At 40.5% G+C, this 21,608-nt stretch overlaps 1 protein-coding gene across 1 annotated transcript in view; it reads right to left on the reverse strand.

The window, feature by feature from the left end:
* ARID1B (AT-rich interaction domain 1B) overlaps positions 1 to 21,608 on the reverse strand; it is a 327,679-nt gene that overhangs the window by 38,250 nt on the left and 267,821 nt on the right. Inside the window, 2 exon segments of the mRNA XM_039569802.1 lie at positions 3,436 to 3,581; positions 21,267 to 21,594. Of these exon segments, the coding sequence (XP_039425736.1) occupies positions 3,436 to 3,581; positions 21,267 to 21,594 (474 nt within the window).

The raw sequence follows: 21,608 nt of genomic DNA on the forward strand, positions 1-21,608 counted from the left end.
GGAGATTAATGCCTTTTTATTGGTTTGCCCATCTCCAGAGGTAGCAGAGATTGTGAATGCCAGTTTCTGTGCAAGAAAAATATGGAAACCTGTGAGATATAAACTTCATATTGCTTCTTTTTAAAGATAATTTTCGCTAGAATTAACAAAGCTCACAGCATGATCTATACTGGGGGTTGTAAGTTTCCTGTTTATTATATGCATTTTTAAACCTGGAACTTGAAAAATAGGGGGGAAAAGTCTGAAATATATATGGGTAATTTGAACTCATATAACAAAAGGACAGTGGAGGTTATACAGTTTTTCTGAATGGCAGTTTGTTCCATAATTGTGAAGGGATTCTGACACCTTTTCCCTGAAGCTTTTGTTATTGTTATGAATGGAATACTCTATTAGAAGGATCTGTCTTCTTTGATCTCGTAATTTCTGTGTTCCTAAACCACTCTGCATCAGCAGAAGCTGGTGATCTGCTGTTTGATCCACAGTCACTGCTGAAGTACGAGGATGCATAACTGCATTTTCCTTTCAATTGTGACATTAATTAAAAAAAACTAAAGACAAAAGGATCAACTGGTAATGAGGAGTTATAAATACTACTAAAAATGGGTGACAAAACCAGTGTTAGACATAGCTGTACTGAGGCTCCAACACCATATGAAAACAATTCCATCAGTTATCAGCAATCTTCTTCTATTTTAGAGTAAAACCTAAAAGTGCATTTGATTGAAGTGAAAGACCCACCTTCCTCCCTCATATCAGGCAACACAACTGCACCCTCCAAAACCCAGACAACCAAGAAACAAACTTCTCCTTATTACTTGCCTTGGGTTTTCATTGGCCTCTAACTGAAACCACAGTTGTTCATGCCCAGTGTATGTAAGCAAGTTAACCAGCGCCTTCACTCCAGCAGCAGCCACTCAGCTGCACTCTGTTTTGGCCCTCCATGTGGACTGAACGCTGGTTTATCTGACAGATGTATGATTTTACACTAATGGGGCAGGAAGGAAGGGGAAGCTAAGGAGCCATATAGCTGAACTGGTCTTCCTGCCACAGAAAATCCTGTTTTCAAGCCCCTAAATAGGTATCATGTGTAGGTTCTCCACCTCATCAAATGCAGGGCCAGAGCTGACCCTAAAGTGCACCCCCAGCTCAAGGAATTATCACTAAAAATATGGTATTTACACTTGGCTTAAGCTTTCATTTTTTTGACCAAATCAGAAGGATGAGTCATGATAGGGGGAAATTAAGCATTCCCACTGTATTTGCCCTCAGCAGTGTATCCACACCTAATTTTCTTTATTCGGTGTTGTGTGTGTCCATTTCCTCCCCAACACTGTCTCTTGGAGGCCTGTAAAGCAATTCTAGATGCGTGTCTGCTCCCACGCGGACTGAAAGAGGTGCACTGAACTCCTCTAGTTCATCTCATACTTACTTTCCATTGGGTAATCTCTGAATTAATAAAACTGGAACAAAAGAAAACCTCACAAATGCACTGGCAGAAAAAACCCTGATAAATGTTTAAATTATTAAAAATCCAATATTTCAGAATGCATAACACAATAAAAAGAGTATGACTACCCCATACAAAAGACTGCTAGGATAAATGGTCTTGCATTGAACAGATTTCCACTGTATGAAATAACGAATGGCTGAATTATCTGAACAAAAAAACCTCTGTGAATCTTCCTTTAAACTGGTTATTCCTTAGGAATACATAAATCTTCTTAGGCAGGGCACTCTGCCATCTGTTTGCTGTTGGTTATTTTTGCAGCTCTGGGGGCCAACGGAAAAGGGTGGAAAAATTACTTCTGCTAATAGCAAAACAGAATTTATAGCACAGTTTCAATGCTCAGAAGTAATTTTATTTCAGCAAGCCAGACAAAACACATAACTAGACAAACAAAACATAATATTACCTGGGACAGCTCTGGTGGGGAAAAAGCAAGCTATTATCTAATGCTCTTTTCAATAGCTTGTCCCTCTTCATCCAGATGGTGCAGTGTGCTGTCTGGGCTAGCCAACAGCTTCCAGGCCAGCACTGGAAAAAGCCTTTTTTTTTTTTTTGTTAATTTCTCTCTCTTTTTTTTTTTTATATCTTACTGATTAGCAGCTTCCTTTCTGCTTCTTCAGCTAACCAAAATGGTAACATAATGTTCTTGAAATATAAGACACTGTTCAGTGTCTCAGCAGCTCCTATGTAGAGGAAAGAAACTCTCTGGACATACTAGACACTAGCATCTCACTGTGGCCATTTTCTTCCAAAGAAGCAGGAACATAATAGAATTTACAGGGAGAAAAGACGGAAAGATGCAAAGGATGAAGGAAATACACAGGCTAAGAGGGGTAGAGAAAAAGATACCAAAGCCAAGGCTCTTGGTAAGACACAGTTTAGGTAGTAAAGCATTTCTACAGAAATAACAGAAGTAGAAACAAAAACAACTAAGAAACAATATCATATTACCTTAGCACAACCTATTCAGCTTTCTGAAAAAAACTTCAAAAACCCCAACATTTCTAAAAGGGATAATGTAATCAGTAAAGCATGCACAGAAACTCCATGACTGGAATAAGTATTTGGGAGGATCCGCTTCAGGGTCATTGAAACTCCATCCAAACACAGCCCAATCAAAGAATTGATCTTTGCTGAAGTATTATCTTGAAGGAGGTAATTGTTAGGAATTCAAGCTGAATATGGACCATGAAGCACATTTGCACAGAACTACATTCACCTGTCTTCAGAGACACACAGAAAGCTACAAGCAATTCTGAACTCGTAAGTCATGATATGAAGGATAAATCCAGGAGCTACATTGAATATGCCCTTTTCCTTTTTTTCTTTTTCTTTTTTCCAAAAGGAAGTTATGATAAAATTTTATAAACTGATACTTAAATAAGTAAATGAGGAAACCCTATATGAATTTTGGAAACAGTAAATATGGCCTATGTTTTTCAAACAGAATAATTATGTTAAGTGCTCAACTTACAGCATCTTCAAGTCAGAGCAAGTGCTCATCTCTTTTTTTAAATGACTACCACATTAAATATCTGAAATTGCAACCTTAGCAAGTAAGATGCTGAAAAACAAAAGCAACCTCTTAAAAGAAGTTATTCTCCTTCCCTTTCCTGCAGACACATACACACAAATATACATACTGGCTAGTCAACACCTATGTCAGGCTGAGTCTGAGTGATGCTGGACTCTGTGTGCATCAGCACTGTATGCATCTACGTGCTGTGCAGAAGGACTTAATGAAAAATGTATGAGTTACTGTACAAAAAAAAGGCGCGTACCTTAGCCTAATTTCAAATCACTCCAAACTACCCAACAGGGGTGAATCAAATGAAGAAGGATGTTCCCCTGCCACCAGCCCTGGGCTGACACTGTTAAGCAGGTTTATGGAGAAAGGTCACTGCTGGAAGGCTACTCACCATTACCTGTTGAACTGTTCACCATGTTAGGTGCCATGCTGTAAGGAGGAGCTTGCGGGTTCATCAGGCCAGAGCTGTTGTTCATCGGCTGAGTGTAGGGGGAGCTGGATCCCATAATGCTGCTCTGATTCATGGCAGGAAAATTGCCTTGCCTAGGAGAGGAAAGCACACATACAATATCTCATTGCATACCTCATTGCTGAAGATGCTGTGGTTTGTCACAGAGCACATCACCTATTGTTTGTAAGGAGAAAGCAGGCAATTAGTTCATTTTACCTACGTGGGGAGTTTGAATTAGTCTTGAGCTAGTTACCATACATGTGAAATAGAATTGGACTGAAGACTAATTTCAAGAGAGGTATACAGAGTCTTTCTGTGTCACCACCAATTGAAAGAAAAATACAGCTCACATTATACCCTATGAGTAGACACACCAATGTGATCAGGAGTCAAAATTAGAACCTAGCACTGGCATAAAAAAAAATCCAGCGCATTGCCATTCTCACCATTTTGACCATGTAACAGCAACCCTCACCTGCCTGAGCTTAATAAAAAGCAAAATGACCAAAAGAAAAATGGGTACCATAGACTCAGTTTCTGATTTTTGCATCTGTTGTTATTGCGTTGGACAGTGTTCATCCGTATGTGTCATCTATGTCCAATCTTTCAAAAAACTCCATACATATTCCACTTTGCTGAAACAAGAAACCTCAGCAGGACTATTTTGCTTTTGAAAATTTAATCCCGTATTTGTTTAACGCTTTTATAACTGAGACTTAAATGTCTCTCAAAAACGGCCCTAAATGAAGCCCTTGTATAATTCTCCACACATTCAGATTCTCCACATACTCAGACCAAGTATTTTTAAAGACTAAAACTTATCTACTTTTAAGTTCTAGAAAGTATCTAAGTATGCTTGGTACCTGATTTGTCAAACTCTGTAGATTAACTGAGGCACAAGGAAGAAAATAATCCAATCGAAGTAAGCACAGTAACCCAATGTAATGCATGATTCACTTAAAAAGTAACCTTTTATTCTTTTAATCCATAAAACAATTACCTACCTTTTCTTAGTATAGTTGAAGACTGCATGTATTATCATATGTATATGAGTTAGACTTAAACATATAAAATCATATCTATAAATAAGAACACATGGAAAAAATACTTACTTTTATATTCATAGGAAAATACATAGGAAAATACAAAACTCAGACCTGTTTCTTCAGTGTGCCCCCTGTAAATTTATGCTGTTTTTCCAAATAAAAGAAACAAGAAAGCAACCACCCTTTTACACAGCTTTAGTACCTGTCAACTTTTATTTCCTTACAAAAACGAAGCACTTAATTTCATCCTACACAAAGGGAAAGCTGAATGTCTTGGTAGCAAGATGAGAGTTTTAGTAGAAATTCTTCTTTTAATTATTATACAGTATTCAAATGAAAAAAGACAATTCCAAAATTAAGAACCCTGAGTAACTTCAGTGGCTTCTTGTCTTCTCCAAACTCATGGCAGATTCTTAACACAATTGGCAGAAGCAGATTTCTTTTTTAGGAGGTATAGGAGGAAGACCATTAAAGCACTATTTGGCCTAATTTTTCTTGACACATTGTGAATTTCTTCAAAGGAAAAGAGAACGTGTTATCTAAATAAAGCATCTTTTTCCAAGTCAGTTTTGTCCTTTGCTCTCTGAAGACAAACTTTTCTTCACTCTTGCAAAGAGGCAAAGGCTTTCTTTTGATATGAAGGAGATAACTGCCATACAATGTCATTTCCCAGATGAAGCTTGCAAGGAGAAGTGGAGGGAAAAGATTTAAAATGCACAGTGGTGCAATGCTCCAAGGGAGAATTACAAAGGGAAAAGAGAAGAGCAGAACCATTTGGCAACAACTTTAAATTATTTCAGTCACACAGTCAAGCTTTTCTTATGTAAATACTGTATCTTAAACATCCCCACCCTCCTTTTTTAGCTGAAAAAAACTATATTTCAACAAATGCAGTTAACCGAAAAATGCTTTCTACACTGGATAAGCAAGATCCTTTCTGTTACTGGGTAAAATTACTAGTGAAGATGAAAAAAATGTGCAAGTGTATTTTCACAGTTTAAAAAAGAAGTAATAGATTTTGAGAGGTTCTTTTATGGACTAAGGCTAGGATTCTGGAAAAGGCAAGTCTCTACAGGTATCTATCTCCTTAATGTGCTCCTTTTACTTTAAAAATACACAGGAGACACACACCTTGCAGGTAAGCTGAAATTGGTCCTTACCTACTAATATTTCAACACTATTACTTCCTATAGCATGTGTATCTTCTAAGCTGTGGGGCTGTTCATTGTCTCAAACTGAGGTACAACCTGTTTCATGTTACCCACTATGGACATCAATCTCAATTGCAGCTCATGCAAGCATATTGCTATACAACAGCTTTAAATCAAAAAGTAGGAAACTATTTCCAGTTTAGACGGAAAGTGGAAATTAAATAAAAAATAATATACTGGCTTTGGCCAGGGCAGCAAGAAAACAACTGAAGTCTAAAAAAATTGCTTCTGTACTCAGAAGAACCTGAATGGCAGAGCCTAATTCTGAAATTTCATCTGGCAAGGCAATACCTTTCCCTTTCATCCTCCTATGTAATGCTGCACTTGGAACGGACACAGCTCTCCATCTCTGGAAAGAGCCCAGCAAGTGAAAAGACTCAGCACCATCCCTGGCAGGACTTCGTCCTTTCCCGGCCCCCTGTCAAAGCCCTGACCCGCAGCACGCGTGAGCTAATTCAGTAATGCTGAAAGGACATCCTGCCAGAGTAAATGCTGTTTTATTCTGAGATCGGGTGCAGTGAGCAGTACAGAGCTCCTCCACATATTATTTTGCTCTATGATGGTTTGGAATGGAAAGTTTTCTTTAGGGAGAAATAATCAGGTATTACTTCAGCCTTTAATTCTCACTCCACAGTAGGCCTCCTTTGAGTAAAGACTGCCGACTGTGACAAATTGTGCTGCATCAGTGCTATAATATGAAGTGGAGTCCATTAAGAACTGAGCTGAGATCACCAAACTCATTTTGATTAACCTCCAGGTCACTAAACACTTATAAATATGTTACACAGCAGCTGCTAAACATATTTATATATGCTTAAGGTCACAGCATCATCTGTTGGTTGTTGGAGTTAAGTCAAAAATCTTATGTTTCCTTCTGTGCTGCTTTTAGTTAAGGCATATCCAACATACTACAGTACCAGACTCTCTCCTACATCTCCCAATTCCCTCCTCCATTTTTCTGGGGTGCTAAATAAAAATCAAGCCTTTTAAAAACAGTCTGCTGTGCATGTAGTGACATCTAATGGCAAAAATTCAACTGTCCAGCTATGAATTTTATAGCAGAACAAACCCAGCTAAGTAAACAATTTTACAGTATTTGCCACATAAACACCAAGGGCTGGGTTGTTTAGGGACAATGCAATTAGGAATAATAGGAAGAAATTAAGAAAAGAAACACTTAAGTTTAGTATAATGAAAAGATGTCTTCATGGTGAGATACAGTTACCCTCCAAGGGAATGAAGGAAACGTCAGTACCTGACAGGTCTGCATGCAGGCAACATGTTAGAAAACATACTGGTCAGAGAAACCCTGCATTGTGTATGAGCTAGAGTATCTGCTCTTGCAATACCTTGATCCCAGATAATGTATTTTTCCCATTTAGAAGAAAAAGCGGCCAGGCCAATAGAAATTTGGGATTATCCTATCAATTTAAACTCAGTCTCTAAGCCTACAAGTTTTTTTTCCTGCTCTACTGCTACAAGTAGATCTTCAAGAATTCAGCAGTTGTAAGAGATTTAAAGTGGGAAGAGAGGATCTGCTTGCTTTCTATGGCTTATTTACTCTGTTGACAATTTAACAATGCATAATGCCAGAGCCAGTTGTTATGCTTGAGGAAAGGGCTGCCACCTCAGGGGACCTGGACAAGCTGGAGGAATGTGCTGACAGGAACCCTGTAAAAGTCAACAGGGACAAGCGCAAGGTACTGCACCTGGGAAGGACAAGCCCCCTGCAGTGGTGCCAGCTGGGACTTGACTAGAGGGAGCAGCTTTCCTGAAAAGTCCCTGGGCATCTTGGCAGATAGAGCTGAGTGTAAGCCAGCAGACTGTCCTGGCAGCAAAGAGGGCCAACAACATCCTGGGCTGTGTGATGAGGTGCAGAGTTGGGAGACGGAAGAAACTCTTGGAAGGGATGGAAGGGATCATCCCCTCCTTCCTCAGCACTTGCTGGACTCCATCTAGAGTATCAAGTTCAGTTTTGGATTCCCCAGAAAAGAAAAGATGATAATAAACTAGAGTGAGCAGTGAACGAACCCCTTAGATGGCCAGGGCTTGAGCACTCACCCTGGAGGGGCTGAAGGATAAGGCCTCATTCAGCCTGGGGCAGACAACTGTCAAGAGGAACCTACAGCAGCTCCATAGCACCTAAAAGAAGGTCAGCAAGAAGAGGAAACTGGCCTTTTCACAGTGGGCATGGTGGGGGACAAGACACACTGGGCAAGAGTGAAAACACATTAAGTTCAGACTGGATGCAAGGAAACCATTTTCCCAGTGAACACAGTGAGAGACTAGATCTGGAGGCCCAAACGGACTGGGCAATCTCTGTCTTTGGAGATTCTGAAGACTCAACAGGATAACGCCCTAAGCTCTAAGCTGAGCCTGATGAGGAGAAGGTTGGACTAAATGTTCCTCCTGAGGTTGCTTTCCAGCTTGAATGATCCTATGATTTTAGCTTGTCAGCTTCACTGTGCTGTTGACAGTCTCGTGTACTCCTGGGTCCATAGTACAACTGCTCAAATTCAAACCATTTCCTTTTAAGAGGTTCTTCTGATCTTTTGCTTTCCTTCATTTGCCATCTACCCAAAGCTTAATCTGCATTTAATCTCTTTTCTCTGCAAAACAAGCAGCATCAGATCTAATTGTGTCTTCTGAGCTAATGCAGAAGTCCATGTATTTAAGAGGAGGAGTTGACATGCAAGATCTGGTCATCGTTAAAAAGCAGAACAAAGAAATTGTTAGAAAGAGCAGCACTGACAATACACAGAAGCACAAGTGATCACAGCTGCTGAGCAGTCTCTTATACTGAAATGCCTTCCTTTAATTGGACCTGAAATCCTCACTAAGTTTTACATGTTGTCTCCAACTGCTACACAGAAGTCACTCTACAGCCCTTGTGCTTAATACTTCCTGATATGTGATTTAGTACCTCCTCAGATTTGTCACCTTATGCTAGACTTATACTGTCATCTTCCTTCTTATTGAATTAGTATGAATTCACTACAAAATTGAGTTCAGACGTATATGTGGTTTAGCTATGGACGATGACAGAAATGGATTATGCTTCACAAGACAAGAAATGAAGACACAACTTTTCATATGGAAACATGTCAAAGCTCAGGTTGTTCCTGTGTACAGAGAGATCAAGTTCTAAAACTTTCTGTGGATTTCCTAAGAGGCATCTGATGCCTTGTATTCTTCTCTCAATCTGCAACACTGGAGCAAAGCCCTTTGTACAGCCAGAAAAAAGTGATCCAGCTTCTCTATGAGCCTTGTGGCAGCCTGAGCACAGGAGGTGAGTCCAACATGGAAATGTCTAGGGAACAGAAGAAAGCTTCAGAGGTGGAGAGTTTAGAAGTGATGGAAGTGAGGAGATTCTGGGCCATAAGAAATGGAAATGAAGGAGACAGTAGAAGGAAATTAAGAAGGAAAAAGGATTGGGAGCATCCTCACTAGGTGCCAAAGATTTTTAGGGCCAGGAGGTTGGTAGGTACGCAGGAGAAAGCAGATAAAACAGAGATGCAGGAGAAGGAGCAGGGAGAGATGCACAGAATGCTGCTACTCCTAGGGCAAACACAGGTTACGGTCCCTCTAGCACAAGTGGAGCCTCTCAGCCAGATACACCTGAAGGAAGGAAGGGATTCACAGGGAAGCTTCCAAAGCAGGGTGCTACCAGACATGTGCCTTCCCTCAGCTCCTCAGCTCGTGCACCCTGCCCTGAGTTAGGCCAGGCTCTGATATGGCCACATTGGCCAAACGCTGGGGGAGCCCCAGTCCAAATGTGGCACAATGGGGTGATGCTGAAGGAGCCGTGCAACAGGGACAAGAGCAGAGATGGGGCACACAGCTCAGGTAGGGAAGAGATGGCACTGAGTCACACTGCACAAATCCTGGTGGTCACAAACTCGTATCAGTTGTTAGTTAGGTACTTGGGCACTGTGCTTCCTGACACTTGCCACACAGTGCACCTAATGTAGGGATCTCGCCCAGTGATGTTGCCCTAGGTGTGAGACCTGAGAAATTATCCTGTTACTGTGACCTGGCCACCTGAGCAATTGGCTCATGAAAAAAAAATGGCCCACAAGTTTGCCATTTCTGCTCCAGATCTTTAACCTACATCAGTTTTGCAGTCAATGCACTGCAGCACCTCAAGGGAGTAATTTGTGTAAACATTTTAAAAGGAACATTTTTTCTTTTAATGCTGACACTCTGCTAAGGTGGCTACTTGATTACAAACTGTGAAAATGACTGCGTTAGGCTGCACTCACAAATCACAGTGTACTGACCAAATTGCCCTGTGCTTATCTGTGCCAGGTCTGCAGCATGACAATATTTCCTCTCTCTTTTAAATGTCAAAGTATGATTTGGGGGGCTGTTATTTAAACACACTGACCTGCACAATAACCAGAAGTACTTTATTTAAATCTGTCTTGAGCTGGGACTAGCCTTAAGCGCTTATAATCTGTCACACTTTGACACCAAATGGGTTATTATAATGAGAGTAATTCAGGAGTGAGACCTGTGAATGCTTTCTCCCTGGAGAATTTACACATAAACATGTGCAGGCAGATACATATGCTTTTTTGTTATGGATTTTCCTTCTTGCTACATTATGGGCTTCCTTGGAGAAGTGAAACCATTTCTGTTGTCAGTGGATATGGGAGAACTGAAGGAGGGAGAAGAGAGCAAGGGAAAATAAACCCCAACATTGCTTACTTTGTTCTGCCTGGAGGTTCATAGTACTCTTAGCAAAGGCCAAGACAAATGAAGCCTGAATATGGGCTTGAGCAGCTACAAAATGGCATTGAAGGCAGTTCCCATGTGAACAAAACAAACAAATTTAACATCACTGTATCTGAAAACAAAGTATCATCTTCTAGTTAGCTGCTACTAACTATACTGCAAGTATACTAGCCTGGACTTACATGTCCTCCTCTGTTCAGTGGGGAAGCTCAGCAATTGTAACAACAAAGTTTTAGAAAAACAACCACGAAAGCTGCTGATGTGACAGGTATTAGGGCTGCCACAATACTTTTTGCCATTTTTCAAGTTAGAAGGAAAGCGAAAATTTTAGATTTGTGCATGTGTACTTGTGTGCAAATGGAAGGCCAAAGTTCTGAAATACACTGACAAAGCACTGGCACACACAAATGAAAAAGCATCCAGATTTGTACTGAGGGGTGTGTGTGTATGTGTGTCTGCTGACAGGAGGTACACAGAACTAACACAAAACTGTTCTTCTCAACAATCAGGCCTAAATGGCAACGCTAAAATGGGGGAATATTTTCAGCACTGTAATTATGTGATAGTGCAAATTGTCATCCACTGCAGTCGGACTGCTTACACTGACTGTTTTCTTCGTCTGGCTGATCCAAAGATTATTGTGCAAGATACTTTTAAAAAGAGTAACAGAAATAGCCTTTCTAAATATATTATTTTTCTTCTGATTTACACAAATACTTGTGCCTTTAGCATCATCTCCATTGCTTAGATTTTACTACAGAACAATCAAGGAGGGGGGAGAAACTTAAAAATTAGTTGTTCCTACCACACTGATTCAATGCTGAGCTGCTTAGCAAAACAGTCACAAAAACTTATTGTTTGTTTACAAGCTGTTGTCATCACATTAACCATTTTTCCAGTGAAAACATCTGCCTGACAGGCTACCTACGTGGTAGCCATTTAAAGCCCAACAGAACAGGAGTGTCATACCACATCAAACTCTTGAATAGCAACATAAGAGGCACAATGTAATTCACGAGTAATGATGTTAATAACAACACAACTACCCAACATTTGCACAGCTGAATGCATGCTGAGATCAGAATAAATCTCCCTATCCTGTTTTACAGATAATAAAAACTGAGGAGGAGATCCAAGATTAATAATGATCTAAAATAAGGCCAGAAGAATAATAAAGTAGTTGAATACAGTGAGGAAAACACAGCACAAGTCTATTAAAAATAAATCCTTAACTTCATTTGATCCTAATGACAGAAGGGTGTGTGACTGAAAAGCATTTAGTGATAGTGAAATATTGTAGGGTTTTGTTTGTTTGTTTGTTTGCAGGTTGCAGCTATTTGATTTTCTTTTTATAAAGTTCCATTTGTGTTAATTAAAGTGGTTTTGGTCTGAATTTCATGGTGACCACAGCATTTGGTCACCACTCCTCAAACCCACAGGGAACCCCTGAAATGCCTTTATTGCACAGCATTCTTGCAAGTGCAGCAACACTTCCATATTTGAATTTATTTGTGTAAGAACAAACTAAGCTCTTGGTATTCAGTGCAACCTGTACTGGATAAATAGAATATAATGCTGTGTGACAGAAAGCAGAGAATGACTGAAAAGTGGGCCAAGTCAAATGGCTTGTAAACTCATCAGAGCTCTGCTCTTGGTAACCTCTGCCAACCTTCCCCACACATGGATTTGTATAGCAGCTCTAACAGCAACTTGCTTGCACAACTGTCCCCATCAGATGTGATATCTGAACACTGAGGGGATACATTTCTTAGCCCAAGTGGAGTGCGTGATGCATAAAAGAGGGCTGCTTTAATCTGTCCAGCAAGCAGGAGCATGCATGAACGGGTTTATAGGGAAAAAAAGAAAGTTGCCCTGTATGGCATGATGCTGTCAATCTGAACCAGAATGTCAAGAAGGGTGATTTAGTTTAGTGTGACTTGATATCAAAATGAGAATGACTCATACAACTCTCACTATGCATCTTCTATTTCTGTGCATGTTTATAAATAGCTGTATTAAAAAGTCGGAAGGCCCTATGAACTCTCTCCCAGAAAGATTACTTGAATGTGGCAAGAGTCTGTTCCCAGCACATAAACAGCCAGAAGGTCACCAAAGTGTGGTGCTAAAAAGCTACAGAAAATTATTCACTCACTCAGTTTCCTCTGGTGGGACACTGTCTTGAGAGAGGCTCAATCCCTGAGCTCCCTCATCTTTCACCCGGGGATGCTGTCTCCCACCACCATGTTCAGTCACATCCTCGCCCTGCTTTTGAGCACCTTGGACTGCACTGTGCTAGCAACCAACTGAAAATCTAATAAAATCCTCATCATTTCATGCCAGCTCTTCAGTGTATTTTTTCATAGTAAAATGTCATCCGGCTGACAGCAGGATGCTGAATGCAACTGTGCATGTGCAGCAGCATGGTGAGGAAGTTCTCCAGAGGGATTTCCCAGCAGACATGTTTTCACTCACCTATCTTTGCCCAATGGCCTGGAGCAGTTATATGTTTATCAATATTATTACCAGCACTGTTACCATCAGTCTCGGCTCTCTGGCACACCGGGCAGTTTCACAAGAGCAATGTAGTGCACATGACAGCATGATTTCAGTTGGCTCTCTTCTTCATCTTTGTCTCAACAGATGCCTGAAACCTACTGCAACCACTGCAACAGGTATTTAACGTGTTGGTAAGATTGACAGCCATCATTAAAAAAATCTCATGCTGTTAGGTTATTATTTAATATGATTCTTACAAGGCTACTTATATGTCCAGCTAGAACGGGTGCTCCCATCTGAGCTCATCAACAAAGTGAAGGGTTCTTCCCACTCATATTTCCCCAGGCAGCATTGCTAAAAAAAATTGTTTATTTTTCTCTCAAATATCACCACTGTAAAAGAACCTAAAACCTTAAACCCCCTTTAAAACTAGAAACCCTCCTACCATTTTTTATGTCTCTCCCTTTCTGTCACAAGAATCTTAGGCTGTTCAATCACAGTCTTGTACTTGCACAGTGTTATGTGCCAAATCACACAGTGCAGTCACAGAATTAGCTTTCTTCATGAGTCCCATTAAACAGATGGCTATTCTTCTATTTTGTTTTGGCTTTTTTTTTCCTAACCACTTCTGTGATTTAAACTAGTAGATCTTCTGACAGACTGTGTAAACTGTTTCCTCATCTGAAATAGTTTTTGTTGCCTAAGAAAGAGTACTCAATCTAAGATGCTCCCTTATTCTTTATACAATATCAATTAATGAAGTACTGCATTCTTAATTTCCTGAAGATCATATTTTAAGGTACACAATTTCTGTGTAACATCTGACCCTGAGGCGAGGCAGAATGTCAATAAACTACACGAAGTCCTACACTGCAATTCTGTTTCAAAATATTTACTCTTTCTACAGAGGGCAGTGAATCTCCTACACAACCAAATCAAGCCAAAAATAATCTTGACACAATACTAATCGAATTAGAAGTGTCTCTGAGGTAAGTGAAAATTCTCATTCATGACTGAAAATCATGCTTCCTTCTCAACACACTCCTGCTTTTACAATTTAAGAATGGTTACTCTCTGAAGGAGGAAAAGAGTAGGACTCTTGAGGTCTGTGGTTAATCTCTAATGGCACGAACAGCATACAGCAGTCGACTTGATTGATGAGTCCAAAGAAGAAAAAAATGCTTCCCCAAATCACTGGTTGCCTGCAAGAGCTCTGCGGCATGGTGACAACCAGGGCTCCAAAATGATGGATTTACCTTTTAGTAAAACAAAATTCCAGATAAAAATGTATTTCTCTTAGTCTCCCACAAGAAATGGCTATGGTTAGCTCAGCATGTAAAGTTTCTTCCAATTCTTACATGATTTTATCAGCAATTTTGAGCTGATCCATAAAATGCATCTCCATTTAAATAAAATAATCACAGAAGATTTCTAGCTTTCCCTGTACAATAATAAATACATATAAGCTGAGCTGAACTTCCTCCTTCCTAATACATTATAGAAAAAAGTCATACATGATTCTGCTTTGAAAAGTAAAACACAAGGGAAAGAGAAAAAGAAATAATAAAAAAATCAGCTTGATACAAATGACTATTTCTCATGAAGAGGAAAGAAGCACGGATCCTTTAGAAGAGAAATATGTCAATACTGGTTAATAGCTTCCTTAGAAATTACAGTTACAGTAAGCATTAGTATTTGGACTTTTAACCCCTCAAATCACATGGAAGCTGAGCTTGGGGAGAAGATATTCCAGCTATTACTGAATCTCCTCCAGCCTCAGGTGGAGCCAGCACAGGAGTATTTGGGGTTTGCAGAGACAATACAGCCATTTAGGCCAAGAAGCAAAACCACTTCACCCTGCTGAAACTACAAGTGGGGCTCATTTCAGGGTGACCCATCAGGATCTCTAAGGAGCAGAGTGGAAATGACCAGACAGCTTGAGCCTGGAGAACTGTGAATGGCCTGAATTTGAACAGGAGCAACTCCTTCCGTGTGACTGAATGTTAAATAAAAGACCAGGCAGAAAGAGCCTTTCTTGCCAGGGGCTTATTTCAAAGGCAACAGATAACGCAGGCCCTGGCTCCAATTATGGCTACCAGTCCTATCTTAGCCTAGTTTACTTTGGGGATTTCACAGTTGGCAGCCTTTCATCTGGAAGTAGCCTGGTTTGAATAAGCAAAGAAACTTGAATGAGTACTTAACCTTCCTGCACTCCACCGAACTTCCCAGCAGAGAAGAACAGCACCTCCAAGCTTAAGGGGAAAAGGGAAAACAATGGAAAACATATACTCTCTCCAAGGATTAAAGACGGTAAGTTTTACTGGAGCACTTCAAGACTTCCTGCTACGAAACTGCAGCTTTCAAAATCACAATTAGAATTTTAAACCCAAGTCTGAAGATCAAAAGGGCCAGACTGGAAAATACTGCACAAAACTGACAGGCACTAGGATGTAAAACAACTAAAACAGTCCTGGGTTTTATTTATATTATTATTCTTTTTAAAAAATTTATTCCCCATTTCCGCCTCCTTCTTTTGCCTTTTGACATTTTAATGCACCATGTCCATTACTGTATTTCCTCACCGGTACCTTCTAGTCCATCAGCAGTGCTGCATTACCCTGCTGTTGGAGAAAATAATACAGAAAAAGTGCTTTGCTGGCACCAGCAACACGGATTATGAATTATACATACATAGCAGGAGAGAAATAGCTGATGGAAGGTTAGTGTGACTGTGTGTGTGCAAGTGTGCATGTGCATGTATACACATGCACAGACTAAGAAGAAGACATCTAGAATGCACTTTTTAAACTAATTTATGCTAATTGTGTTTCTCTGTACAACAGAAATTCTCTAATATCAGTGCAGCTTTTCTAGATCAGTATTATGACTGATTAAAAACTTACTAAATTCTTCTCACCACACTACAATGAGGCTGTGGTATCTAACCAGTTGCTAAGTAATTTAGAACCAGAACCACATTCTAGAATGCCTAAAAGTATATCAAAGCAATGCCACATCATACATTATTTTAGAGACTGAACACCACTTCTCACGCGTGGGGATCAGCGGGAGATAATGTAAATATCCACCACAATTTAGCAACCCAATGGCCAGGATTTAAAGTGACCAGAGGCTGCAAATAGCAAAGCTGGTTTCCAATTCCTCAGTTTAATAAACTACTGTCTGAATTGTCACCTCTAAAATCAATGGCACTGAATTCTAAATTCACTCAATCTATAAAAAAAAATTGCTTTAATTTACAAAATTGCAACATGCAATCCTGAGAATCATATTAAGGTACATTGAGGTCAAAGGGGTGCCTTCAAAGATAGGATTGCTCCTCATGTAGGCACATCAAAACTCATTTTGTTGTAATTAGTTCAGGTATTGATAACTGTAGATGCACCAGCAAAAGGCTCATTTTAACATCCAGTTGGATGCACATTTTACAGCCACCTAGCACTGAATTACATCTTCTAAGGCCACAATTCTAACAGCATGCAAGCCAGCTGTTTTACAACTATGTTTTTACCTTTCCATATACTACAGTCACACTTTCAACTACTAAGAAGACATGCTCAGAATGACGCTAGAATGAGAGATGCTGAAAGTGATGGTGAAAAGCATCTAGCTCTAAAGATGTCTTTTGACTTCAGGTGCCAACCTGATAATCAGTTTTAAACTAGGAACTTGCTGTAGGAAGCAAAAGCTCAGAGACAGTGCACACATACTCCTGCAAAGATTCAAGCTGGGCATCTACGAACTGAGGAGATCAAAATTGGCTGGTACTAGAAGATATTGGCTAAATTTGCTGCCTTTCACATAAACAGGGAAAACACAATCTCATATGCTTAAAACTGTTTGTTTTTACTGAAGGCTTACTGTGTTGCAGTTTTGTGCACACAGGAGTATTTATCTATCACTATAATAGATACATGTATGGTTCTAAGAAGAGCCACAGTGTGATAAAAGACTTGATCTTTTGGAGCCACCTGGTCCTTGAAGGTCTCCTCTGGGTTCCAGTCTCCAGCAGCAGAACCAGCCCTTGGGGTTTCAGTCAATGTCAACCTAAGTTATGAAGAGTCTTTTCTTACATGGATATATTAGGTCTTTAACATAGAGTCCTCACCAGTCGATGCTTATGCTGAGACCAGGACAAGACAAATATAAAAAGGAAAACACTGTTTTGTAGTTCCTTCACACTCTCCTCCTGAAAATGAAGGGAATTACTACACAGGATACTAGAGAGTTATTTAACATTGCCTGCTGTGAACTTTCACTCAGAGCAAGCTTGAACACCCTGGGCAGTGTGAAACAATGAAGAGGTTCAATGAAGAGGTCTTAAAAACACCTTTCTTTTCTCTAGCCTGACATGCTAGTTATCATTTGGGAAACACTGGCCTGCATGCAGAGGACAGACTAGCACATTGTAAGATTTTAGGTTACAGGGAAGGTATTATGTAACTGCAGAAATTAATCTAAGCTTAACATAAAGCAGATCTCAAGATGAGGTCAAAGGCTAATTCAAATGGTGTAAACCTAGTATCTTCCACAGCCACCACTTTCATTTATGTGATTTTTATCTTTTCTAATGAAAAGGGTGGTGGTCTGCTCTGAGGATGATACCTAGGTATAACTGGCTGACACTCAGATCTTGATCATCCTGCCCTGGTTAATGAACATCAATTTTAGGCCCCAGTGGAAGAGATTTTTTTCAGATGCATGCCATTTAAATTCATTTTATACAGCTGCTTAGTGTGGCTTGGCAAGGCAGAGGCAAACCAGTGTTCTAAGTCTAAATGAGACTCCTGAGCTGGTGAAGGACAGATCCTGTCTGTGGATTAACAGCTGAAGATAAATTTCTCTCCCCTATTGATACTTGGCTACTGAGTCAACAAGTTGACCTTGAAGTGGATCACGACCAACTTGTACAGAAATACTGCTGTGTAACCATGACTATGACACAACCTTTTAATTTTGATCTGAATTCTGCACAGAGGAGGGTGTTTTATAGTAATAAAAATCCAACAGTTTTTGAGGTCCACAGCCGAATCTTAAAAACTCAACACATTCAAAGAAAAAGGCTGGGCACTGCTCATGCTTGTTGGCATACAGTAGTGGATGTCTTTCCAGTCAGGCAAAGTAGTATGGTGGGAGTGCTCTCCCATTTCACTAAGTTTTGTTTTTTGAACAGGATAACCAGTAGACTTGTGTTCTAACTTTTTGGTTTTCTTTCCGCTTTTTCTGTGCACATATATGAGCAATGTTATTAAGGAAAAAACCAAACTAGCAGCTACAGAAAACTGGTAATTAAAACTTGTTAATTGCTGTGACAGCAGCAATAATTTGGGTATTACAGATTTCCTACAGAGGCAACAACTGAATTAACATGATGGCAGGGAAGTCCTTAAAGGTTAAATCTCAAATGAAGATGGACCTGTTTGCGAGGAAGCAACAGGCTGGGAGCCAACACAGATACTTTCTCCCAGTTCTGTAATTTATGATATGGTTACAGAAAACAGTGTGAAGGACTCTGGTGAGAAAACAGTACCTGCGCTTCAGGCAAATGTTTTGCAAAGGATACTTAGTGCTCCTAAAAATCTTCTAGAGACTAGTTTTTCAAATACATGCACACTCAACTACAGGGTACTACAACTTCCTTGAAAATCCCATTAGGAAATGCTGTAATCACTCCTGCAGTACATCATCTCTCAGAAAGAGATCATACTTTGGGGGTTGCAGTTCTCTGCCTAGGCAGCAGTGACAATACCACCAAGTCCAGAAAATTTGGCAGCACCGCTGCAGACAAGAACACCAACAATGAAGAGAGAAAGATGGTGCCTGGGTCAGGGGAAGGAGACATCTCATCAGCCATGATGAGGTTCTTCATTTCCCTTTTAGTCACAAGGAAATGGAGCTGTGCCAAAAGCCATGCAGGTGTGTGAGTGAGCAACATGCAGATTTTCGTTGTACTGTCACAGTGATGTTAGTAAAAAGAAAACAAAAAACTAAAATCCCCTCTACAATGCAAGTATTTCTGTTTATTTCATGTGATTTTTATACTCCTTCAGCAGCCAAATGGCATGATCATAAACATTTTTAAAGAATGCTAAGGTCCCACAGCAAGTCCAGTTTACACTGCTACCTACCTGTACTGGTCAGGCTGGTGCACTGAGGAGCCTGAGTGTTGCCATAGTTTGGGTGCTGTGAAGAAAACAGCCCCAGACTGGATGGGATAAGTGGGTGACCTAATGTGTGGTGGCCTAAAGCAGAATGAAAGAACAGCCTCTCTGGATTTGATCTGTATCACAAATCCGAGTCACTGTCAAGTACATGTCAAGTCATTCCTTCCATATGCGAGTCTGGAGGACTTGCAGGAATAGCCAAAAGCCATTATGCTTTCTCCCCTACAGTTGACTTGAGACCAAAGAGGAAAACAGTGTGCTTGCAATCTCCTGGCATGAGAGCAGTGTGACAAGTTCCTCCCAATTTGCAGTTTATAAACAACCCTTTTGTCAGTATTTGTGACAGAAATTCAGTGACTGCTCTTCCATAGGTGCTGGATCACTGGAATGGGCAGTATGTGATAGGAAGGCTCCGAAATGCTGCAGTTTTGTCCAGTCAGAGCTAGAAAGAAAAAGCAGTTCTACGAAACTGACTTGGGAGGAAGGTGTGAGATAGAAATGGTAATCATTTAACCGAGTTTTTGATCAAACACCACACACTATGCCCAATGTATATGTTGAATCACAACCAAATGCTTTCCACTTAATACAAAGTCTTTTCTTGCTGTCAAGACCAACAAATGTGAGCTTTTCCTTTCATTCTGTGATTATAAAGAAATCCTGTTCCTGCAGCTGCAGTGATGGCCTATTTATTCCTTTGTGCCTGACCTATCAGCTTATAGCCTAAACCAGACAGACAGAAGCAGACTTCCATAAATCCTACTAGACAGGTCTGTTAAAACAAGCAACAGAAGAAAGGGACTGCTGGTTCACAGATATCTGCTGGAGTATGGTCTATTTTAAGGGAACCTGTTTCTATTTTACTAAGGAAGAACATGAAGCACACTAAATTTACTGTTATTGTTTTAGAAGTTTGCTGCTGCTTATCATTAGTAGCCACCTGCCTTTCAAGTTCTCAAAACAAGAAAGCAACAAATACAGGGACACATTAGCTTCCTATTTCTTGTTTAACATTGCATCTTGGAATAAGAGCAACTCTAGTGTCCACAAACACTGGTCTTGACTGATAAATACCTGGATGAATGTATGGGCATCTGTGTACGCATATGTGTAAGTGCAGTGAGCAACACACACACATAAAAACATGTTCACCAGAAGGGTGCAACTAGATTTCTGTAATTCTCAAACATTATGGACCTTCTTGCAACAGAAAAAGGTAATAAATATGCCAGGAATTATTTGAGTCCAGGGAAATGTGGATGTTACTTAATCTGAAATACTTCACTAAAAAAAAAAAGGTTTAACTCCAAATATTCAGGCACCGTAAGAATGACATGAACAGAAAACTGCCTTTTACCAAAACCCATATACAAATGGCAACATGTAGCTATGCTGGCCAAAGGGGAGACAAGAAGACATACGATGGCTCCAAACTCTGCAGTTCTGTTTGCAGGTTCTCTGTTATGGATGCACAATGGCAGGAATCAACTCCAGATTACTACAGATTGGTTTTATGTCCCCTTCTGCCTCTCCCCTCCAGCTGTTCCCCTCAGCCTGCCCTCCTCTCCCCTCTGCAGGCCTGCTCAGGAACAAGAACATCCCGCAGAAGAGAACTGCCATCAGCACTGCTGCTCAAAATGTGGGCAGTAGATGCAAGAGTTGATGGGCAGCTTCATAGGCTTCCTTACTCCCTGGCAGGGGCAAGCTGCTGAGGACATATTAGCTCTCTCTTTACTGGAGATAAAAAAAGTATAATCAGCTGATCAGTTTAAAGTTGCAGAGGGCTTGTCAAATGTCACTGCAATCCTGTGGGTTTTCCTAAAGCCTATAGTGCCAAGAACCAAACTAGAAGTGGCCATCATCTCCATTGTCACAACTGCTTTTTGAGAGGATAATTCAAACAGGCAACAGCATGCTTTCTCCTTAAGAAAAGGAGATGATTAAGAATAAGTATTCTTCGGACACACCATCTCCTCCCAGAGATAAGGGCACAGCTAGAACATCTATAAATGCACATTCACACACCTCTACAGTGCTGTTACTTCAGAAATTACAAGGAAAACATTCCTACTTATTTAAATTTCTTTCACCTGAGCGCATACCTGCTCTGAGCGGAGTTTGCAGCAGCCTGCATCACTGCAGCAGCCGCCTCCTGTGCCTTACGGTTCACAGTTGGCATGGGTGGGCCCATCCCAGGGCCTCCCTGCTGAGACATGCCAGGAGAATTGGGGGTCATACTGCTCATGTTTCCAGGAAATGGTCTGCTCTGCATCCCAGCTGATGGCATCCGTCCCAGGGGCATGGTACCACAAGGCTGGCTTGGCCCTTGTCCATGCATCTGACTGTTGGCATTTATACCCATGCCAGGTCCTGGGCCACTGTAACTTGTGTTGGGCACACCGCTGTATGTCGGTGGTCTGGAGTAGTTTCCTGAACAAAATGAT

The sequence above is a fragment of the Corvus cornix genome, chromosome 3 (assembly GCF_000738735.6).
Source record: "Corvus cornix cornix isolate S_Up_H32 chromosome 3, ASM73873v5, whole genome shotgun sequence".
Taxonomy (NCBI): domain Eukaryota; kingdom Metazoa; phylum Chordata; class Aves; order Passeriformes; family Corvidae; genus Corvus; species Corvus cornix.